We start from the raw sequence: 22454 nt of genomic DNA, 5'->3' as shown, positions 1-22454 counted from the left end.
ACAGAGGAGCCTGGTGGGCTTCAGTCCATAGCATCGCAAAGAGTCGGACAGGACTGAGCCACTAACACTTTCACTTCCCTGGTAGCTCAGCTGGTAAAGAATCAACCTACAATGCAGGAGACCCCGGTTCGATTCCTGGGTCGGGAAGATCCCCTGGAGAAGGGATAGGCAACCCACTCCAGGATTCTTGGGCTTCCCTGGTGGCTCAGCTGGTAAAGAATCTGCCTGCAATGTGGGAGACCTGGGTTCAATCCCTGGGTTGGGAAGAACCCCTGGAGTAGAAATGGCTGGAGAATTCTATGGAGTGGGGTTGCAAAGAATCTGACAGGACTGAGCAACTTTCACTTTTCAGGGGCTATACACCTGGTCTAACCCCACTCACCTCTGACTTCACCCTCATCCCCTCCTCTATCCACTGGGTCCTGTCTACCTGAGCCTTACCATCTTAGGCACTTGCCGTTGCTGTTCCCTTTGCCTGAAAATGCTTTCTCCCCTGATCTTCGAATAACTGTTTGTTCATCATTCATATCCTGGCAGAGATGTCAATCTGAGAGGTTTTCTCTGATGTTTCTGAGACTGCACCTCCAGATTGGCTCTAGAGAAGTGAGTAGGTTATGAATAAAGCAGGATTGGCTCTCAGAGCCAGTGAGATGATTGTTGAAGCTGGGATTGACAGATGCATGGGGCTTTATTGTCCTGTTCCACTCTTGTATGTTTGATGTTTTCTATAGGAAGAAGAAAATAGTACCCCATAACCCTGTACTCTGCCTTTTATCTTAATAGTACTTGTGTGTGTGTGTGTGTGTGTGCGCGCGCGCGCTCAGTCATGTCCAACTCTTTGCCACCCCCTTTGACTGTAACCCCACCAGGCTTCTCTGTCCATGGAATTTTCCAGGCAAGACTACTGGAGTGGGTTGCCATTTCCTACTCCAAGGGATCTTCCCGACCCAGAGGTCTAACCCCCACCTCTTGGCATCTCCTGCAGGCAGATTCTTCACCATTGCGCCACCTAGGAAACCCAACAGTACTTATGGCAATCTGAAATTGAGTTTTGTTTGTTTTGCTTCCTTGTTGTAGTATTTTTTTCATAAAAGAAAGCAAGAATTGAGTCACTCTTTTTCACTTTGGGTGCTCAGTGCCTAGAACAAGATCAAGTCTGCAGTTAGCACTAAGCTGTCTGGAACACCTAGCTTTTGCCTGTTTTATTCACTGTGGCATCTCCAGCTCTTTGAGGAGCACCTTGTACAAAGTAAGGTTAATATATTTTTTACTTGAAAATAAGAATCACTTGTTTAAAATTTAGATGAATGAATGAGGGGCCAGGAATGCCAGGTTCAGGAGCTTTGACTTGGTCTAGAGGTGAACGGAGAGCTAGGGAAAGATTTTTGAGCTGGCAGGGATAGGTTTTGACAGGGCAAAATGTGAGTAATTGAAAGGTCCTCTAGAGATTGATGTCAAGGGTGGGGATAAGGCAGGGGAAGTGTCCAGGCTATTGAGTGCGGATAGGGTAGCTCAGTGGCTACTGAAGGGACAAGACAGTGCTTTTTGGCTGAAAGACTGACCAGAAAAAACCCAGGTTTCTTGGGAGGGTGGAGGTGTCCTTGGAGATGTAAGGACCCTCTCCTGACCGATACAGTCTACCAGCAATCATCACCCTCCCTCCCCCTCCCTTAGTCCAGCACCCCTCCCAACATGGTGCAGGTCTGGGCAGAGGGACAGACACACAGCCACCCCAGAAACTTGTTCTCTCCTCAGTTTAATGGTGGTTAGTGGGATTGCCAAACCCCCTCCCCGTTCCCCTCCCAGCCCCGTACAAAATGTGTTGTTTTTTTTTTTAAACAAGAAAAAGGGGGCAAAAGCCAGGAATGGGGGGAGGGGGTGCAATCTGATATTTTCATACAGATTTTTTATTTTTTTAATATATTATATATAAAACCATAGAGAGCAATGCACCCTCCCCCCAGACTCCTTTCCCCCTCCCCGGGGGGCCTGGAGGAGAGATGGGGAAGGCCCCCCCAGGAGTGGGTGGACAGAGAGACAAAGATGGATGGGACAGATGTGAGGAGGGGAGGGGAGGAGAGCCCAGGAGCTGGGGAAAGGGGACTGGAGCAAAATTGGGGCTGTCTCCCTCACCGCCCCCATCAAAGTTATGACACAAAGACACAGAATCCCTGTTTCCACACCCTCCCCCCACCCTTACCCCCACCGTGCAAACATGGCTTTGCAAAGAGGTGCCCAGAGCTCTGTGGAACTCCTACAATGGCTGGCATGGGGTCTGGGACCCCCAAAGAAATCTCTGTTCCCCTTCCCTGCCCACCCCACCCTTCCCAGAATCTGACCCCTCCCCACAAGACCTGGTTCTGCAGCCTAGGGGCCTTGACCTTCCCCCAGTTATCTTACCCCAACCCAATCCCTACCGCCCTCCCTGGACTTAGGGGGTCTGGACCTTTGGCCCTTGCCCCCCCATCGGGGGACCCAGACCTCTGGGCTCTTGCTTCTGGCCCTTGTAGAGACCCAGGCAGCCAACACCCCATCCCTGTCCAAGCGTCTGAGGTGTTAGTGGTAGGGGGAGAAGCCCACCATCCCAGACTCTGGTAAATGTCTTTGCAGCTGGCAGTGGGGTGGACCCCAGCCCAGGCCCAGGCCTGGGATGGAGGTGGGGTCAGATGAAGAATTCTTCTTTCCTCTTATGTCCATCGCTGCCATTGAGAAAGGCTTCTCTCGCTTCTCCCTGCTCATCCAGGCCACTGGCCTCATGGGTCAGATAGGAGCCTGAGGGGTGGCAGACCCCACCCCCGGCAGAGGCCACAGATACGTGTGGACCCAGGAGTTGGACGGGGAGGCAGACAGAACACATCAGATGAAGAGGGAGAGATGGAACATGCAGGGAGAGAGTCAAGTCCAGGGAAGAGCAAAACAGGGGCAAAGAAAGAGAAAAGCAGAATTAGGAGGACTTAACAAGTTCGCTGAAAGATCAACCCTTATCCGTTCTCTAGGTGGTATCCCCTTGCTCCGCTCACAACGAATTCGCCAATTAGGAATTCAAACATACGTCCTTTATTCAGTTCCAACCCTTCACCCCTTTCAGGATCCTGGACTGAAAGACCCGCCCCTTTCGGGATCTGGGCCTCAAGTTTCCAATCCTGGCTCTACGCCCGCCCTTTGTCGAATCGGGCTCTAGGCCCCACCCCCTTCTGGAAGCCACAACCAACCACACCCGTCGCTGAATTTGACCCCGCCCCCACTCACCCTTCTGCCGTACCGAGCACCAGACCATGCCCACCAGCACACAGATGATCAGAAACACCAGTAGCGCCAGGATGCCGCCCACAATGGCGTAGGGCACCGACGTCTGAGCCTCTACCACCGCACCAGGGTCTGCCAGAGGGACAGGGCGCAGGCCCAGGTCATCAGAGGACGGTCCCAGCCCGGGCCCATAGCTGGCAATGTCTTAAACCATTCTGCACGCCACGTCCAACCGTGCCCTCCTACGTACCACGTCTCGCAGATTACCGCCACCTGGTGGGCCCTTCCCCTGGCGCCTTTTTTTTTCTCAATTAGCAATAATTGCGCCTCGGATAAACCTCATTGACTACGACACTGCCACTGAGCAAAGCTCCTGACGCCTTTCTTGATGTTCCACTAATTCAAGGGATGCCTATTGGTTTGTACACTGCCTGACTCGGCCCCCAGTCATTTCGCTAATACCTACCTGCCTCCTCCCCCCACTTCATTCCCCAGAGAACAGAAATAGAACATCCTTTTTCTTTGACTTCAGACCTAGGTCCCTTCCCATCTTGTTTAAAACGCTCCAGGTATTTAAACCGCTGAGCTAGGGCCCAGCCACTCCAAAATTCCTGCCGCACTGTCATAGGAGCTAAACACATAACACTTCTTTGTGCTAGCGACCTCCAACTGCTTTCTATATTTAGCTCATAATTTTTACAACAACCCTATGAGGTAGGTGCTGTTGTTCATTTCCACTTTACCGATGAGGAAACTAAGGCACAAAGTTATCTGCAACAGGACGCTGCAGAACTGAATCTGAACCCAGACAATCATTCTGGTCCCAGAACTATAAGAACTCTGTGGGCTTTTGGCCCCCTGGAATCATTCTTTGCATAGGTCGGCGCCTCAAACACCATCCAATCCATTCTGCCTGTTCCCAAGGCCCAGTCCCACCCAGGACGGCGAGGAGATCCCGGGAGGGCTCGTCCCTACGCTGAGCCCTGCCCCCAGGTCCTCACCGTAGACCACGAGCACATAGAGCGCCCTCGCGTGGCCGTGCTTGTTCGACGCCTCGCAGGTGTAGGTGCCGTTATCCGCGGATACCAGGCCGGGCAGCGTAAGCGTCTCCCCGACTGCCTCCGCCCGCTCTGGTAAAGACTCATTACCGCGGTTCCAGCGGATCTGGTTTGGCCTGGGCGGGGATATAATGAGAGTTAGGGACGCAGGTGTCAGCACCCAATTCTGACGTCTCAGAAATCTAGATACGCGACATCTCCAAATAAGACAATCCTTACTAGACCTTTCCTTCCTTGAAAACCAAGAGTCCCAGGCCCAACTTCTACCCATCAGCAGGATCTCAGGAATCCTAGCCCTACTCCCCACCCCCAGCCCCTTCCACCCTGAGAATCCAGGAGACTGGGGACCCACAGCTTCCTTCCTCACCATCTAGCCCCAGACCTCTTTTTTCTCAGGATTCAGAAGGCTGGGTCTCAGCCCCCTCTGTTCTTCCAGCTTCAGGTGTCCAGGTCACCTGTTCTCCGCAGGACCCAGGAATCTCAGACCCCAAAGCTCACCTGGGGTTCCCCGTCACAGCACACGTCAGCACCAGAGTGTCTCCCTCCCTCACCACAGCTTGGGAGGCATGGATCCGAGCCGTGGGGGAGTCTGTGGGCAGGAGTGAGATGGGAGAGTGGTTATCTGGGTTATGCAGGACTAGGAATTCTCCTGGGGGCAGGTGGCAGGCACACTGGAACCCTCCTTCCCCGCCGGGTGCTGGCCTGCCAGGCACTTACACTGCACGTCCAGCACGTACTGCGTCTGCTTGCTGTGTCCGGAGGGTAGCGCCTGGTTCTGTGCCTCGCAGATGATGATACCGCCATCGTCCTTGCGGTCTACACGAAACCGCACTGTGCTTGCCACGCTCCAGACCTTGCCATTTTCCTGGCCGCTGGTCACTCCTGCCAAGCCCCGCCCAGAAACTGTCAAGTCAGGGCTATGGCTCCGCCCACTGAAGGCACACCCTCCCACCTGGCCAATCCCAAAGCAGGCTATTTGCCATGCTCCACCCCTTATCCACAGCCCCGCCTCTAGTATTCCGAACCACGCCTCTCTCCAAGCCAGGCCAACAACCCCGTGTCTCTTCCCAAAGCTCCTCGCTCTTTCACCCCACGCCCTCTCATCTAACAATTCATTCAGTAGGTATATATTGAGTGGTGGTTTAGTCGCTAAGTCATGTCCAACTCTTGCGACGCCACGGACTGTTAGCCTGCCAGACTACTCTGTCCATGGGATTTTCCAGGCAAGAATAATGGAGTGGGTTGCCATCTCCTTCTCCAGATCTTCCCAACCCAGGGATTGAACCCAGGTCTCCTGAGCTGTAGGTGGTCTCCTGCGTTGCAGGCAAATTCTTTACCGACTGAGCCACCAGGGAAGCCCAATATATTGAGTAGTAGTGTCCACCAAACCCATGCACTCTTCCTCAAGCTTCATCCATATATAAACCAGCCTTTCCCAAGCCACACCTCCTGGAACCCCGTCTCTTAAGTCTCGCCCTGCGCAGGCGCCTCTCCAGCCCACTCCCATCCTCGCCCCCAGGTTGTACCTTTCAGTTCCTTTCTGTCCCGGTACCAGCGCAGGACGGCAGCCGGGCGGGACCGTGGAACAAGACAGCTGAGCTCCACCTCGCCGCCCTCCACCGCCTGTTCCCGGACCTCCACTATAGGATTCTCTGGGGCCACTGCCACAGGGAGAAGGGGACAAGAGGGAGGTCAAGCGAGGGACCAAGGCGGGCTCAGAGTAACCAAACTGCAGGATTTCAGGGAACAAAGGGTCAAACATAGAGGCAAGAGGTCATTTACTGGGAGCAGATGTCCAGGAGGTTAAAAACAGCCAGGGTCAAGTCTCAGGATAAGGGATGAGCAAAGGAGAAAGGAGACAGGATGGATCTAAGGAGGGGGAGGCCGTTACCTAGTACAGTGAGTGTGGCAATCTGGTGGTGGGTGTCCTCTGTGTAAAGCTGGCAGAAGTAGCCCCCCTCGTCCTCCAGGCGAGCATCTGAGAGCCGGATCCGTACCCGGCGCGGGGAAAACTCCTCAAGCTGGAAACGCTCATCCTTCAGGGCTAGAGAGTGAAGAGGTGGGAGTGAACTTGGGGAATCCGGACCTCAGAAGTCCCACCTTTCCTCCAGGAGCTTAGAATTCGGCCCTCTCTTTTCTCCAACCACACCCAGGTGTCAAAGGTGCCCACCTAGTTACTCTCTTGGGTACCCAGAATGTTTCAGGCCCTCTCACCCGACCAGGAGTCCAGGCCCCAGGCCCCTCCTCCCTCAGATCCAGGAGACCAGAGGCTTAGCTCTGTCTTCAGTCAGTCCCCAGCCCTCTCCTCTTCCAAGACTCAGGCTCTGGGCCCCCAGCACGCACCACGGGTACCATTGAAGAAGAGGGTCTGCCGGGCGGGGTTCTGAATGACAACTATGGATCCATCATACTGGTGCAGTCGGCAGGTTATCTCGGCCACCCCGCCCTCAGCCACTGTCACATTCTCTGTCTGTACTTCCTGTCCTGCCCCTGGACCAGTAGACAGAGAAACAGGACAAGAGACTCATTGAGGGGTACAATTCAGTCTTTGCTCTCTCCCTCAGATCCTCACCCATCCAAACTTTCAGTACCTCTTCTTCCTGTCTCATGCAGTTCATTACACCCAACATTTCCTGTGGGCTGGAGTCCAGGAGATGGATAAAACCTGCCTGCTGCTCTAGAGGAGCTGCAATCAAGATCCAGTGGATCTGAGGAGTGGGTGGGTGGGCAGCACAGGTCACCCTGGGAGCCCAGAGGAAGTGGAGACTAAGACCACCCAGGGAGATGAGTGATCAGAGAAGATTCTAATAGAAAGCTCCATTGGATCCACATTTTAAAGAGTGAGCAATCCACTGGGTATGGGAAACTGTTGTGTGTTCACTAAACCCCATCTTTCACACCTGAGCACGTGTCTTAACTTGTCTGCAGAGATGGGCGAGATATTCTTCCCATCCCTGTAGAGTTAAGTTTCCTGTTCTTCCCGTTTTGGGTTTTTTTTTTTTTTTTTTAAGGCTGTGCAGCACAGCTTGTGGGATCTTAGTTCCCCAAACAGGGACTGAACCCCCAGAAGTGCAGAGTCTTAACCACAACCACTGGACAACCAGGGAAATTCCTGCTGCTCTTTCCATTAATGAAGCACTCTGACCCTGTGAATCTGGGGAGGGCTTGTGACTTGCTTGGATCAACAGAATTTGCAAGAAGAGATATTGAATGAGTTCTGGAGCCTAGAGCTCAAGAGACTTCACAGCTTCCACTCATGCCCTTTTGCTGCTCTGACACTGTTGGGTGGAGATGCCCGGGGAAGCCTCCTTGAGGATGAGAGACCACACGGAGAGAGAGATGCCCAGCCAAAAGCCAGCACCAAATGCCAGCCACGGGAGTCAGGCCATTCTGGACTATCCAGCCCCCGTGGCACCACCAGGTGACTGCAGCCACATGAGTGACCCCAGTTGAGACCAAGAGAAGAAGTGCCCAATTGATCCAATCCAAACTGCTGATTCCCAGAGTCATGAGCAAAAAACATAATTGCTGTTCAAGCCACAATGTTTTGGAGGGTGTCTTAACACCGCTAAAGTTAACTGGTACAACATACTGAAGTGAAAGTCACTCAGTCATGTCCGACTCTTTGTGACCCCATGGACTGTATAGAATTGAATTCTCCAGGCCAGAATACTGGAGTGGGTAGCCGTACCCACTCCAGGGGATCTTCCCAACCCAGGGATCAAACCCAGGTCTCCCGCATTGCAGGCAGATTCTTTACCAGCTGGGCCACAGGGGAAGCCCTCAAGGGACAACACACTATTAGGCTACATTTCCTAGGATCCCTTGTGCTTACGTGGGGCCCCATGACTGATTTCTGGCCAAAGGCTGTAGGCAGAAGAGAGAAACACCTCCTCCAGCCTAGTTCATCTCACCTGCAGTCCTTCATGCTGGCAGAATGGAGAGGACTCCTAGGAGCCCAGAGGAGAATAAGATTACAAGCTGGAAGGAGTCTGGGGCCCTGACTTTCTGCCCCGTGTTACCTGCCTGCACAGGACTGTAGCATGAGCGAGAAATACATTTTTTTGTTAAGCCATTGAGATTTCAGGGCTGTTGTTACAGCAGTTAACTTACCCTGATTAATCCATCAGAGGAACGAAGTAAGGGATTAGTAAGGGGGTGTTTCCAGCCAAGTAAACAGTGCAGAGTAAAGCTCAAAGCTGAGATTAATCATCATCAGCATCATCAATGTCACTGTCATCTTCAAAATAACAATAACCATCATAGCTAGTGTTTATTAGGCAATTTCTGTTCCAGGCATTTAATCATCACAATACCTGGATAAGGGAGGCACTATTATCAATCCCCAGTTTTTTTTTCCATTTCTCATTTTTTAGATGAGAAAATTTGCTCCAGAGTGAGAAAATGACTTGGCCAAGGTCACAGCCTGAGAGTGGCAGAGGCAGGATCTGCCTCGAGGTCTCCCAATCCCGTATCCTGCACCTACATCCACTCCTGGTTGTCTGGGTGAAAGGTGTCCAGCATTGGTGAGGATTGTGACATGTGCTTGTGAAGGGTCTCAGCCAAGCTACAAGATCAGCTTTTATCCTGAAGGCCAGGAACTGAAGCAGGAAAGCGCCATGATCAGATTTGATTATTCACTTTTTTTTTTTTTTTTTTGGCCATGTCATGTAGCACATGGGATCTTAGTTCCTTGACCAGGGATCAAACTCATACCCCCTGCACAGGAAGCAGGGAGTCTTAATCACCAGACCACCAGGGAAGTCCTTGGTTATTCACCTTTAAATTCTGGATAACTATTCTTTCATATCTCTTACATTCTGTCTCATTCATTCATTTGTGCTGCAGGGAGGTTTTCAGGGGCTGGGTGCCCAGGGATGAGTCAGATGAGGTCCCTGTCCTGGAAGGCCTTCAAGATTTATGGGGAGGTAGACATAAATCACTGTAAAATCCCATCAGAAGTGTTTCAGTCCCTGTAAGAGGGATAGGTAACCTGATTTGGGGGCTGAAGGGTGGAAAAGATTAATTCCGAAGGGTGGGGAAAAAGCAGACATCTAGCTTCCTAGTCAGTATACACTCTTCCCTTTCTCTTTAGTAAAAGAATCCTGATTGTATTTTATGGTTGCCCTGTGCTGTGCTCATCAGCTAAGTCACGTTCAACTCTTTGCAACCCTACACCATGGTTCCTCAGTTGATGGGATTTTCCAGCGTAGAATACTGGAGTGGGTTGCCATTTCCTCCTCCACGAGATCTTCCCGACCCAGGGATCGAACCCACATCTCCTGTGTCTCCTGCATTGGCTGGTGGATTCTTTACCAATGAGCCACCCGGGAAGCCCTAACGGTTGCCCTATATCCAGCAGAAAGAGAAATTTCCCAGACTCCCTTGCAGCTAAGTGAGGCCACATGATAAAATTTTGTCTGACTAGATATCAGGAAAAGCGTCATGTGATCATTTGAAGGGACTTTTTTTTTTTTTTTAATTTGGCTATGCCAGGTCTTAGTTGCAGCATGTCAACTCTTAGTTGTGGCATGTGGGATCTAGCTCCCTGACCAAGGATCAAACCCAGGCTCCCTGCATCAGGAGCATGGAGTCTCAGCCACTGGATCACCATGGAAGTCGCAAGGGAGCTTTTTAAAGAAAGGGGACAAGTCCTTTTTCCACCTGGTCACCTTTGTGCTGCCTGAAACTAGGGTGTGATGGAGTTCGGGAACTGAGAACTGGAAGATGCCTGGATCTCTGGTGATGATGTGGAACTATCATAAAAGCCTTGGATACCAACTTCCGGCTTCTTTTATCTTTGAATATAATGTTTTGTGAATTTAAGCCCCTCTTAGGAGTTTATCTAGCACTTTCCTGAATAGCAATCTTAATATGTCCAATCCTGGCACCAAACATTTTCCTTCCCATGTTTTCTCAGTCTCAGTAAATGTCACAACCTGGTTGCTCAGGCCAAAACACCTAAAAATCATCCACGTTTTCACCCTTTCCCTCACCTCTAACACCCACTCCATCAGCAAGATTTATCCATTCTGCTTCTAAAATATGTCTCAAACCTGTTCACCTTTGTCACATCGTCCAGTGACACTATCTCTGACCTGAGACCTGGTCCTTCAAGAGCTACTCGTGAGTCTCCCTACTTCCACACCTGCCTCCCTGCAAGACCAGTCTTAACACATCAGCTGGATAGTTGCAGTGCGTGGGCTTTTCCTGTGGTGGAGCACAGGCTTTAGAGTGCGCAGGCTCAGTAGTCACAGCTCATGGGCTTAGTTGTCCTGAGGCATGTGAGACCTTCACTTAGACCAGGGATCAGACCCAGACCCCCTGCATTGGGAGCGTGGACCACCATTAGCCACTGGACTACCAGGGAAGTCCCCAGAACTCTTTCTATTTCATCACCACTTTTATTTCCTGTATGGAAATTTCACTGAAATTATTTTATTCATTTGCACACTTGTTGGTGGTCTGTCCCCCATTACTCGAATATACACCCCATGAAGGCAGGATTGTAATCTCTTGGGTTTGTTGCTGCACCCTAGTGCGTGAAGTGTGCTTGACCCTTGATAAATGTCTGGAGAGACAGATGCCTGAATCTCATGTGCTAGGCATTTCAACCTCACGACAACTTTGTGACATGGCATTATTCTCATCTTAAACACTTGGGTTGATCCCAGCTGGACCACTTGCCATCTGTGTGACCTGGGACAAATGGCTTAACTTAACCCTCCTGAGCCTCAGATGCCCTGTCTGTAAAGTGAGGATGACGCCAGGGCCTGATTCACAAGAATCAGCCCAGAACCTGAGGCTCAGAGAGCCCTCCGCGCTGCTGTTATTACAACCTCCAGAAACTTGCTTATTCCTGTGAAAACTGAACTGGCCTGTTTGCACGCCCGGGCACTTTTTTAAAAAAAACATCTTGAAGACTATCTGTGGATCCTGGTCCTCAGGACTAGCCCCCCATTTTACAGATGCAGAGAATGAGGCTCAGGGGTCCCAGGCAAGTCAGTGGCAGAAACTCAACATCTCTTGGGTGCCCTCAGGACCTCTGGGTCTGCACCCCCCCACAAACATATTCCCTGCTCTATGCTTGAGAGAGCACATGGGGTAAGGGTGGGGGGGCTTTTGTTTTATTCCCTCCCCCTCCTGAGGAGTCAGTAACCAACAGCATCTGTGCCTGGAATATTAATGTCCCAGAAGCTTTTGTTTCAGGGTTGGGGGGTGGTGAGGCAGGACTTTCTGGTCAGCGAGGGGTTGAGCTTTGGTGACTGGGGCACTGGCCCTTTAAACTGCCTGGAAAAAAGGGACTGGGGAGGGTTTGGGAAAGAGTGGCTGAGCAGGTGATGTGTAGAGACCCAGAATCCAACACTCTCCTCCTTTAGACCCAGGAATCCAGCCCCCCAACTGCCTCCTCTCCCAGGATCCAGGAGTCCCAGTTCCTAGCTTCCTTCTCCATCAGGATCAGGAATGTGGGTTCTCAGCATCTTCCCTGAAATCCAGAAGTCGCAAGCCCCCAGCCTTCTCCCTCCTCAAATCCAGGATTCTGGGCCCTCACCCCCCTCTTCCTTCAGGAACCAGGGGTCCAGACTACACAGCTGGTGGATGTTTCCACGGAGACTAAAGGGAGTGGGGGGAGCACTTCCTGGGTCCTGAGTCAGCGAATACCCAAGGGAGTCTCAAGGTCACAGTTCCAGGAAGGTCACAGCCGCCCCCTCCATATCCTCTCCCCAGGGGGCTCATGGCATCCTGCCTCCTCCCCCCTCATGCTCCCCTAGGGAGGTGGTACATCCCTGCGTCCTGACCGAACCCCCCCCCAGCCCCCCATCAATGGCGGAGTCCGAACATCCTCACACAAAGCATCAATTCTTCCCCAGCTCAGCCTTGTGAAGGCGCCTGTATTCGCAGGACCTAGGCATCAGGGTCCCAGCCCCTCCTCCCTCAGAAACCTGGAGTGGGACCCCCGCCCAGGACTTCTTCTCTCAGGACTCGGGAGTCTGCACCTGTACCCCACCCTCCGTCAAGACCCAGGAGCCTGGGATCCCAGCGCGCATCTCCCTCTGGACCCAGGAGTTCAAGCCCCCCAGCTCCCTCCTCCCTCAGACCCAGAGTCCAAGACCCCAGCCCCTCCTCGCCCGAACACAGAACCTCCTAGACTTCTTCCTCAGACCCAGGACTCTAGGCCCCCGGCTCCAGGATCTCCTGGGAACTTTTGGCTCCAGGGACACAGTCGTCAGCCCCCCAGATCCACAGCCCTGTCTCCCCAGCCCTCTTGCCCCCCTCCCGTCTGTGAGGCAAGCAGCAGGTGGGGGCGTCGTCGGGGTGAGTCAGCAGCCTCGCATACAAAGTTCCCCCTGTGGCCCCTACGTTCCTGGGATATTCAGAACTCCCTGGAATCCGGGCCTGGAGCCCAGTCAGGGGGTGGGGGAGTCCTCCGGAGGTTCCTCCTGGGTGTGGGGTCAGGGGAAGAATTCCTGCTCCCGGAAGGGTGCACTGAGCCCTCGCTGTCTTCTCTTCCACCCACAGCACCCTCTATATTCACCCCCTTCCAGAAGAGCCCGGACTCTGCTGCCGCCCTCTTGCCCCACTGGGTGTCTGCTGAGGTGCCTCCGTGCCTGGTTCCTAGAGGACCTACGGGCCTGGGGTCCGCACAGGCGGGAACCAGTGGGTGCTCGGGTCGTGGTGCCTCAGGCCACTGGGTGCTGGCGAGTCCGGCCCCCCCACCCCCACCCCACCCAGAGAGAGAAAGCTGCCTTTGTGTTCCCCAAGATGGGGATAGGCCAGGCTCGCACGACATTAACCCACCCCAGGCCCCAGCCCTGCTGCGTCTAAGGTCTTGGAATCCCTCGCGGAACCTGACCCCCTGCTCTGGGGATGCGGGCATCCGGTTCATGGGTGGGTGGGGGCCAGAGGCAGAACCCTGCTTCTCAGAGTGGCCGGCCCAAACTTGAGGAGGCAGGGAAGAGTGAGTCCCTGGGGAGGGAAATATTATTCGGGATTAACAAACTCTCCCTCCATCAGCCCCACCCCCAACTCTTAACAGACTCTTCATCTTTTCTCTGGATCTAGAGGTCTGTTCTCCATGCTCCCTTCTGGGCCATCCAGAGCCTGGCCTGTGGGTCTCTGTTTCTGCCTGCCTAGATCTCTGGGCAGGCAACCCATCCTTCTCTCAATCCCTCTCGCCCGCCCACCCTGGACCCTTCTTTCTGTTGGCATACATCTCATCATCCTTTTCTGATATTCCTGGTAGATGAGGGAGCCAGGGAGAGGAGAATACATTTTTGAAAGGGCATAAATGAACCCCAGCTCCTGTCCCCACTCCTGCTGGCTGGGCAAGTTGAGAGGGGAAGGGGAGTGACAAAGAGGGGAAGGTGGGGACCATGGACACCTCCTACAATCTGGTGGCCAAAGTCATTCAGAAATAGCCAATGAAAAGGAAAGCAGGCAGGGCCCCTTGGGATCAGATACTTCAGCTGCCTACCCCATGGTTTACAGGAGGGGAAGTGAGGCTCAGAGGGGGATGGGGCAGGGAAGGACCCAGAACTACACCCAAGGAACCCTGGTTGCAGAGTGCTTCCCAGGACACTTAGCTCTCTCCCATCTGGTAAAGTCCCACGTCATTTCATCTAGAGAAAGTTTACAGAAGGGATTAGGGCACCAGGCAGCAGAGACTGAAACCACAGGAGGGACAAGGCTGGAGAGCTCCCTCCCAGGAGTGCTGGCGAAAAGATTCTCAAACTGGGGAGGTGGTCCTCTTAGGCAGTACTCTGATTCTGCGAATCCAAACTTCCACGATTCTAGACCTCAGAGGTGTCAAGATTTGGGATCTCCGGAGGTAAAGGTTTCAGAATTTTGAAGGTGTCAGGAGGCTAGAATGCAAATGCCAGCGAGGTTCTAGAATTTTAAAGGTGTCAAGAGTCTAAAGACTTTGGGCTTCTGGAAGCCAGTGGTTCTAAAACACACTCAGGTTCTCTGTTCACTGGATTCATTGGTTCTAGGAGTCTATGAGCTGGCCTAACAAAGAAAGAAAGAGAAACAAAAGTGGATGGAGATGTAGCTAAAGTACTAACACGCTCATCTGGGAAATTGTGGCTTGTCTGCCACAAAGAGAGGAGGTAATGGTGAAAGTTCTGAAGCGATGACAGAAGACTATAGAAGAAAGCAAGGTAGAGGGTGACAGGCTTGCTCTCAGCCCGTCACTTTGCCCTGAGGAGAGGAGAACCACACTTTGCCTCAGCTCTGGAGTGGGGAAGGTGTCCCTGCACCCAACTTGCCAGAAACCCCTTCGGGTGTCCAAGCTGGAGTTCCTTTCCTTTCAGGTCACCGAGTTCAACACCCTCACTTTACAGAAAGGGAAACTGAGGCCCTGAGAGGGAAGGGTGCTTGCCATCGGCTACACTGGCAAATGGCACGAGCCAGAATTTAAACCCAGACAGGCCCCCAACCCTGTGCCATCTGGTCACAGCTCCCAAATTTCTACAGGACATCCAGCCCTCCCCCTTCTGCTCAGCTGCCTCCCTGGTATCCGTTCCCCACTACCCCGAGTGGCTTCCCCTACCAGGGAGGGGGTGACTGGTAGCAGGTACCAGGCACACACAGTGTGAGAGTGTGAGTGTGGGGGTGACATTTCCTGACCTTGTCCTGAGTCTCAGGGTCACCCTGTCTTGGAGGACTCCAGCTTTTCACAGTGCATGATAAGGGTAGGTGGAGGGCTCCCTGGATGTCCCGGAGGGGGCTTCTCTCTAGAGAGTGGCCTGGGTGTGTGAATGGGTGGGGAGGGGCAGCGTTTGGAAGGCCTCTGTTGGATCCACGTGTGTGCCCACATGCCAAGGTTCCCCACACACTTCACACACACACACACACACACACACACACATGCGCGCGTGCACATTTCCCTCCAGGGCCCTTCAGGATGCCCTGCCTGACTCAGTTCCTCTCCAGGGGCACAGAGGGACAGAGAGACACAGAAATGAAGGATGGTGATGGGGAAGCCCAGGATGGAGGATGTGACGGTCGATAGGGGAGGCAAAGAGACAGGGGACAGGGACACAGCGGGACAGACAGACAGGAGAGAGTGGGAATGGGGGAGACAGATGACAGGGAGGGCTAGAGAACCAGGGATGACAGAAAGAGAGGGGACAAGGGGATGGGACAGATGAGGGACAGAGAAGCAGAGGTGACAGAGAGACGGGGCAGAGAGGGAGGGCAGAAACAGAGGGGCACAGAGAAGGGAATGGAGAGGATGCTGGCGGAGGGCGGGCAGAGTGACCCAGTGAAAAGAGACAGAGACCAAGGGACAGAGGTGGGGGACAAAGACAGGCCAGAGAGCCGGGGGACAGGGAGGCAAGGAGAAAGGGGGACAGTCAGAGAGACGGACAGTCTTGGAGACAGAGGGACAGAGGACAAGGGTAGGGGGACAAGGAGAGAGACTGAGGGACTCAGAGACGGGCGGACAGAGGGACACAGGGATCGGACAGAAGGACAGAGGGGCCGGCCTCGAGAAGGCTGGCTTGGGGCTGGAGGGGGGTCTCGGGCCCTTTGTCCCTGCCGGGATCAGGGCCTGTGCGGGGTTGGGGGGGCTGCGGCACGGTGGCCGGGCCTGCGCCCCCTCCCCCGCTCGCGGCTCCTGGCTCGCGGCTCCCGGCCCGCGCTGCGCTTTGTCCCGGGGAGGGGGGCCCGGCCCGGCCCCGCGCGCATTGTTCGGCCTCTGCGGCCCCGCGACTGCCCGGCTGTCACCGCGGCGCGTCCCCCGCCCCGACCCGGCCAGCCGGCCGACCCCGACCCGCAACCCTACCTGGCCCCGCCGCGGCCGCCCACAGCAGCAGCAGCGGCCACTGGAAGCGCCGGGCCCGGCCCATGGTGCCGCCGCCGCCGCCGCCGCCGCCGCCGCTCGCTCCCGGCCCGGCACCTGCACCGCCCGCGTCGCCCGCCCCGCCCCCCTCGCCCCGCCCCCTGCCCGCCCGGGGGGCGGGGCGCCGAGGCCGGGGCGGGGCCGGCGCGGGGGAGCGGACTGGGAGACGCGGGGAGGCCCCGGGCAACCGGGGAGAGGGCACCTCTAGAGGATGCGGGGAGTCGGAGGGGGGGCCCCGGGGAGGGGACGAGCAGGGGGCGTGTGCCGAGGGGACCCGCGGCCAGAGAGTGTGGGCGCTGGGTGAGGGCAGAAGTGGTGGGCGATGATGCGGAGGCGAGCGCGGGCAGGTGCTGTGAGGGGCAGTGTGTCGTAGGAAAGGTGAGGGTGCTGTTGCAAGGATGCGCCAAGGTGCGCGTGGGTGCGAAGGGGAGGGAGTTGAGTGAGGACGTGTTTGAGGCTGTGAGCGTCCAGGGAGAGGGAGTTTGGTGGGTAAAGTGAGTGGGAGAGGTGTTCTCCGGACAGGTGGAGGTATTCCGTGGGTGAAGGTGAAGGGGAGGGTGCACATATTCCAGAGGGGAAGTGAACATATTCTAGGGGGGGGAGTGAAGGTGAAGGTGTGAGCATGGAGTGGGGTATAGGAAAGGTGAGAGTGAGACGTAGTCTGTGGACAGGTGAGTGTGAGGTTGAGAGTGTCATGTGACAGGCTGTGAGCTGAGCCACCTTGAGAGGGAAGGCAACAGCCTGGTGTCTGGGCAGGTCCTGGACCTCCCAGGGCAGGGCTAGGCTGGGCTGGGGTCAGGTCTCACCCTTCCCCCAGGTCCTCACCCGGAAACTCCGTGTTTCTGCATCATTCCTGGGGTGGGAGAGGCTCTGGTGGACGCCCAAGCCTTTAGCCTCCCCACCCTGCGTCCCTACTCTTCCGGCCCCAGCCTCTCTTTGCGTCCCCACTGTCTATGAGCTCTCCCCACTTCTTAACAGAACCAACAATGGGAGCATTGTTCGTGCTGACTCACTCCTCCAGACTTGGGTCCCTTTTCTCTCCTGGGAGGTGAGTCTCCCTGAGCCCCCTTCTGTTGGACTTTGTCGACCTGGTGCAGGGTTATCACCCTTATGAGCCAGGAAGAGTGAGAAATCATGGAAGGTAGGAGATTTCAACCTCTTCTCCAATCATTTGACAATCGGGGAAACTGGGATATGCCAACTATGAAAATCCTTTATCTCCATCACTACCCAAAACTCCTCCATTCAGGTCCTGCATCGGACTTCAGCTCCTGGTACCTTTTCTGTTCTCAGTTCCCAGCATCCTCTCTGTCCTTGGGACCCAAGCTCCCATCACTCTCTATGTGCCCAGGACCACAGCTCCAAGTGACTTCTTTTCAATTCTCAGTTTACCTTTCTGTAAACTGGAGAAAGGTGTGGGGTTGGAAAATCTCCAGTCCTCCCAGAGCTCACAGTCTGTGTGTTGAGATAGGTGGGAGAGAGGTGTCCAACCTGGATTTGGGATACTGGGTTAGGGAGTAGCTAAGGGTTCTCTTTCCTCTCAAGAACCTATAGGTCCCCCACTCATGGCTCTAACCAGTGTCTCCTACTCCAGCTCCAGGGCACCCTGGAGGATGTTGGTTTGGCTCTCATCTGTCTCTTTTGGGTCCCACCTTTTCTTCCACATGAGGTTGTCCTGTCCCAGTCCTACTCCAAGTTACTGTATCCATTGGGATTTTCATGCAAGTGACGGAAAATCCAACCCAATTGGCTTAAGAAAAAGAGGATTGTTTCACATATAAAAAAAAGTCTTGGGTATGACTGACTCCAGCATGATCTGTCCTAATGATAAATGGTCCCCTTATGTAGTAGGATGACTGGTCGATACCCCTGGGACCACATATATGGGGCTTCATATTTGCAGAGAGATAGAGAGAGAAAAGGGCTTCCCAGGTGGCACTAATGCCTGCCAATGCAAGAGATGCAAGAGATGCAGGTTTGATCCCTGGGTCAAGAAGATTCCCTGGAGGAGGGCATGGCAACCCACTCCAGTATTTATGCCTGGAGAATCTCATGGACCTCTGAGCCTGGCAGGCTACAGTCCATGGGGTCGCACAGAGTCAGACACGAATGAAGCCACTTAGCACACACTCACATAGGTATATACCTGAGCTTCCCAGGCGGCGCTGGTGGTAAATAATCTGCCTGCCAATGCAGGAGATGCAAGAGATGTGGGTTCAATCCCTGGGTTGTGAAGATCCCCTGGAGTAGGAAATAGCGGTATTTTTGGTATTCTTGCCTGGAGAATCCTGTGGACAGAGGAGCCTGGCAGGCTATGGGTCATAGGGTTGCAAAGAGTTGGACACGACTGAAGTGACTTAGCACAGTGCACAGCACAGAGAGAGACAAAAACAGACTGAGAGAGCCAGGCTGTGGGAGACTGAGTAGAGGTCAGAGACTTGAAGAAGCTCCTTCAGCAGAGTGAGGAAATATTTTTTTCCCTAGAACCCTCCTTGAAACCTTCCATTGGGTCTCCTTGGTCCAAATCATGCTGCCTGCCTATCCCTGAACCAACATCAATGGCCAGAAGATGAGATGAAACTGATTAAATTAGATATGAGCCACAGGCTCCCTCTACCCCCAGGTCAGAGGTGAAATTAGATTTCTAAACAGAAGTAGATATTAGGGAGACAGTTGCTGTCCCCGCTATTTGGGGTGGCGGGGTGGGCTGTGCACTGTGGCCTTGACCATTCTTGGGTTTTTGAAGTCTTGGGATGGTTCAGAGTTTGTTATTTGTTTTCTCAGCATAGTTCTGCAAGATAATAGAAAATATATTGGTCTCTGCCCCTGGTTCCTGACACAGAGCTCCTGAAACCCTTGTAATTACCTAAGTGATAAGAACACCAGGAACAGCTTTTGTTCTAATATTTAGTCTTTGACCCTAGCTCCTAACTCAGGTCTCCTGAAATCCTTGTCATTTCTTGGGTGATAAGAGTGTCTTTTGTTCTAATAGGTGACTTATGGTGGACTCCTAAATGAGAATTGGTCCCCCAAAAGACCCAACTATGATAACGAACTTGAGATTTTCAGCTCCGCTCCCCATTCTCTTGAGAAGGGAGAAGGACTGAAAATCTAGTGAAAGATCCATGATGCCTTCGTGATGAAGCCTCTGTAAAAATCCCAATAGTATGGGGTTCAGGGAGCTTGTGGGTTGATGAACACACACAGGGGCTGGGAGAGTGACATGCCTGAAAAGAGAATGGAAGTTGTATGCCCCTGGGCACAGACCTTGCCCTGTGCGTCTGTTCCATCTGACTGTTCATCTGTATTCTCTATCATATTCTTTTATAATAAAGGTAAGTCACTGTTTTCCTGAATTCTGTGAGCCACTCTAGCGGGTTAATCAGACCTGAAGAGGGGATCATGGGAACCTCTGGTCAGAAGCACAGTCTGGACTTCTGATTTTCACTGGAAGTGGAAAGTATGGGACTGAGTCCTTAATCTGTGGGATCTGAGGCTATTTCTGGGTAGATAGTGTCAGAATTAAGTCATAGAACAGCCAGCCAGTGTCACAGAGAATTGCCTGGTGTGGGGAAGCACTCCCCACATTTGATGACCTGAAGTGTTGTGAGTGTGATCCTAGTGTGAGAGTAGAGGAGACGCACAGAAGAAAGACACAGTAGGGAAAAACTGAGTTGTTCCCTCTACAGAAAGAAGACTGGGTGGGCATTTTTCCCCAATACACATTCCCTCCTCCTTTGTTCTTTCCTAAGAGAATCCTGATTTTGTTCAGGCATCAACTTTTCTTTAATAGCCAGCTGATGTGCGGGAAGTCCTAGGAGTAGGGTCTGAATGTATTTTGTTAAATATTGTGGTTCCATGCCCCCTTCCACTGCAACGGGTAGGGCATGAAACAAATCAGGCAAATAAAACACGGGAAAGGCAAGTCACCCTGGAAGTTTGGGGATAAGCTTTCTTTGTTTTAAAAAAGAAGAGAAGAGATGGCCCTTTGTTATTGCTTCTGAATGTGGGTGTGATGCCTGGAACTGCAGTGGCCTTCTTGAGGCCATGAGGCAGATATGCTTGAATGAATCCTTTAGGACATAATGGAAACATTGAATAAGTCAAGCTAGGAACTGCCCTAACTCATGATTTCTTCTGTGAGATCATCAATTTCCTCTTTGTTTCAACCATTTTGAGTTGGGTGTCCTTTTAAATACAGCCCTGACCACCATATTGCCTGCAATTCAGACAGAATACATGGAGGCAGCCCTGCTTGCAGATTAAAACATTTTAAGTGGTAGTTTTCTTATTCAGTTGCTCCCCCATCCTTGTGATAGGATCTCTCTCATAGAGGTTGTTTTCCCAGCTCCGCCTGAGTGGGTTGCCTACCATGAGAATTGCCTGAGCAGTAGATGCTTGTTTACAACTTGCACAACTGTATGTCGTGGCTTTGATATAAACTTCCCTGGCCATAGCAGAGGAGGTTGTTGGCAGAGTCCTGACCCAAACTGGACTCCACCAGAGAAGTGTGAGAAGAGTCTTTTCATTAAAATATTACAGCCAGATACACGGAGTTTTTGGTACTTGACATTTCAAGGGCATGTTTGGCTACTGTGTTTGAGGCGGGAGGTAGTCTGTGAGGAGACAAAAATTAGGTGACAGCCCAGTCCATGAAGGAAACCACACACTCAGAGTGACCCAGAGAGGCAGATTTTGCAAAAGGGAGACAACATTGATTTCGCCCAGCTTTTCAATCCTGTTTCTTGTCCCTGGTGCAGCCCAGAGACCTAGCTCTTGCCTGGATTCTAAACTTCCAATAATGCTGTCGTTTTTTGCTTGAGTCAGCTCAAACAGATTTTATTTCTTGCAACTGAGATCCCTGAACAAAAACTTGGGAGCCATTAATGATGAGGTCCTGATTACAAGGTCTGGTGTAGAACATTATGAGAAATTCATCTCTAGCCTCAACAGCTGCACCGTGGGACATGTGTTTCCATCCTTTGATCCCGACTGTAGGGCATCAAGGGAGACACAGTCATACCCTCCAATCTCTGCCACAGGGTCTCATGGGAAATGCGGTCCTAGCCTCACTTTCAGCTGTAAGTCATTGTGGGAAATGTATTCTTAGCCTCCAACCTCTGCTGTGGGGGTATCATGATGAATGCAATCCTAGTCTCCAGTTATCACCCAGGGGAGCAACCTGAGGGTCCTGAGCCCACATCTCAACTGTCTCAATAAAACAAGTACACCTCCCTTAGACAAAAAGGTAAGGAAGCCATCCTCCCCCTCATTTCTAATAAAAACCTCACTCCAGGCAAACTTGCAAAAAAAACACAACCAACAAATCACAATTGAGTATACCTTCTAGCTGCTTTTTCTTTTGTTTACAAGACGGGAAGAAGAGAACATTAACCACAAGACACCGGTATAAGCTGACAGGACTTCAAAATTGGGACAAGGGTTGCTCTGCAGCTCATTACCATCTCATTGTAATATTAAATCTCTGCCCCCGGCACCATATTGGTACAATCCAATTCCTGTCCAGCCACCAAAGGGTCATTCAAGGGCAGAAAAGAGGAGTGCATTCCAGGAAATCAGTACTTATTTCCACAAATCAGGGTGACACGAGACCCCTGCCCCCAATAACTCTTCTTCACCCTTTTCTATAAAAAGCTTGTCCCCCACTTGTAATCTGGGAGAACGTATCTTTAGAGCATAGGAGATCCAACCAGTCAATCCTAAAGGAAGTCAGTCCTGAATATTCACTGGAAGGACTGATGTTGAAGCCGAAACTCCAACACTGGCCACCTGATGTGAAGAACTGACTAATTAGAAAAGACCCAAATACTGGGAAAGATTGAAGGCAGGAGGAGAAGAGGACAACAGAGGATGAGATGGCTGGATGGCATCACTGATTGGATGGACATGAGTTTGAGCAAGCTCCAGGAGTTGGTGATAAACAGGGAAGCCTGGCAGGCTGCAGTCCATTGGGTCCCCAAGAGTCGGACATGACTGAGCGACTGAACTGAACTGACCCCTTCTCCATTCCTGACCATTGAATAAAAATCTGCCTTGCAACAAACTTCTGGACCCACCGGTGTGTGTGTGGGGGGTGGAGCGGGAAGTGGGGGTTGCTTTTCAGGAAGTTTCTGCTGCTGTAGGGAATCACAGCAGAATGGTGAAAGTAGCCTCAATTTTAATTATGAAGCATCTCAGAAAATGTCATCTTAGCCTCACCTCTGCTCAAGGGTATCATGGGAACTACAGCCTTAGGCCAGGTTTTGTTGTAAGGTGCCACCCAAGATGTCCTCTTTCCTTCCTTC

The 22454-nt window shown here is 52.6% G+C and overlaps 1 protein-coding gene, 1 long non-coding RNA gene and 1 pseudogene across 2 annotated transcripts; 1 reads left to right on the top strand and 2 right to left on the bottom strand.

Annotated features, from left to right (window-relative positions):
- Positions 1 to 1740: 1740 nt before the first annotated feature.
- Positions 1741 to 16234, bottom strand: CADM4 (cell adhesion molecule 4). The gene is made up of 9 exons (XM_081515975.1): positions 16093 to 16234; positions 6648 to 6794; positions 6196 to 6348; positions 5831 to 5965; positions 5022 to 5186; positions 4803 to 4893; positions 4248 to 4420; positions 3250 to 3378; positions 1741 to 2772 (listed from the first exon to the last, which is right to left on the bottom strand). Exons 1-9 carry the CDS (start codon positions 16154 to 16156, stop codon positions 2663 to 2665), a joined length of 1167 nt encoding a protein of 388 aa, XP_081372101.1. The 5' UTR covers positions 16157 to 16234; the 3' UTR covers positions 1741 to 2662.
- LOC145516030 (U4 spliceosomal RNA) lies at positions 3544 to 3618 on the bottom strand (annotated as a pseudogene).
- A 963-nt stretch (positions 16235 to 17197) lies between the features above and the next one.
- On the top strand, positions 17198 to 22211 carry LOC145515483 (uncharacterized). Its single transcript, XR_014060900.1, has 2 exons — positions 17198 to 21397; positions 21523 to 22211. It is a non-coding gene; the product is annotated as an uncharacterized LOC145515483 (long non-coding RNA).
- Positions 22212 to 22454: the final 243 nt, after the last annotated feature.

Source organism: Giraffa tippelskirchi, chromosome 7 (genome assembly GCF_054371585.1).
Source record: "Giraffa tippelskirchi isolate mGirTip1 chromosome 7, T2T-mGirTip1v1.2.pri, whole genome shotgun sequence".
NCBI classification, from domain to species: domain Eukaryota; kingdom Metazoa; phylum Chordata; class Mammalia; order Artiodactyla; family Giraffidae; genus Giraffa; species Giraffa tippelskirchi.
This window is presented reverse-complemented; position numbering and strand designations above follow the sequence as displayed.

Bases quoted from the DNA above. Each gene is read 5' to 3' on its own strand.
- CADM4 (XM_081515975.1), bottom strand. From the start codon at position 16,156: ATGGGCCGGGCCCGGCGCTTCCAGTGGCCGCTGCTGCTGCTGTGGGCG. The intron at 5,187-5,830 runs GTACAACCTGGG...GGGGCTTGGCAG, and splicing joins GGACAGAAAGGAACTGAAAG to GAGTGACCAGCGGCCAGGAA. The intron at 4,421-4,802 runs GTGAGCTTTGGG...ATCCCCGCCCAG, and splicing joins GCTGTGACGGGGAACCCCAG to GCCAAACCAGATCCGCTGGA.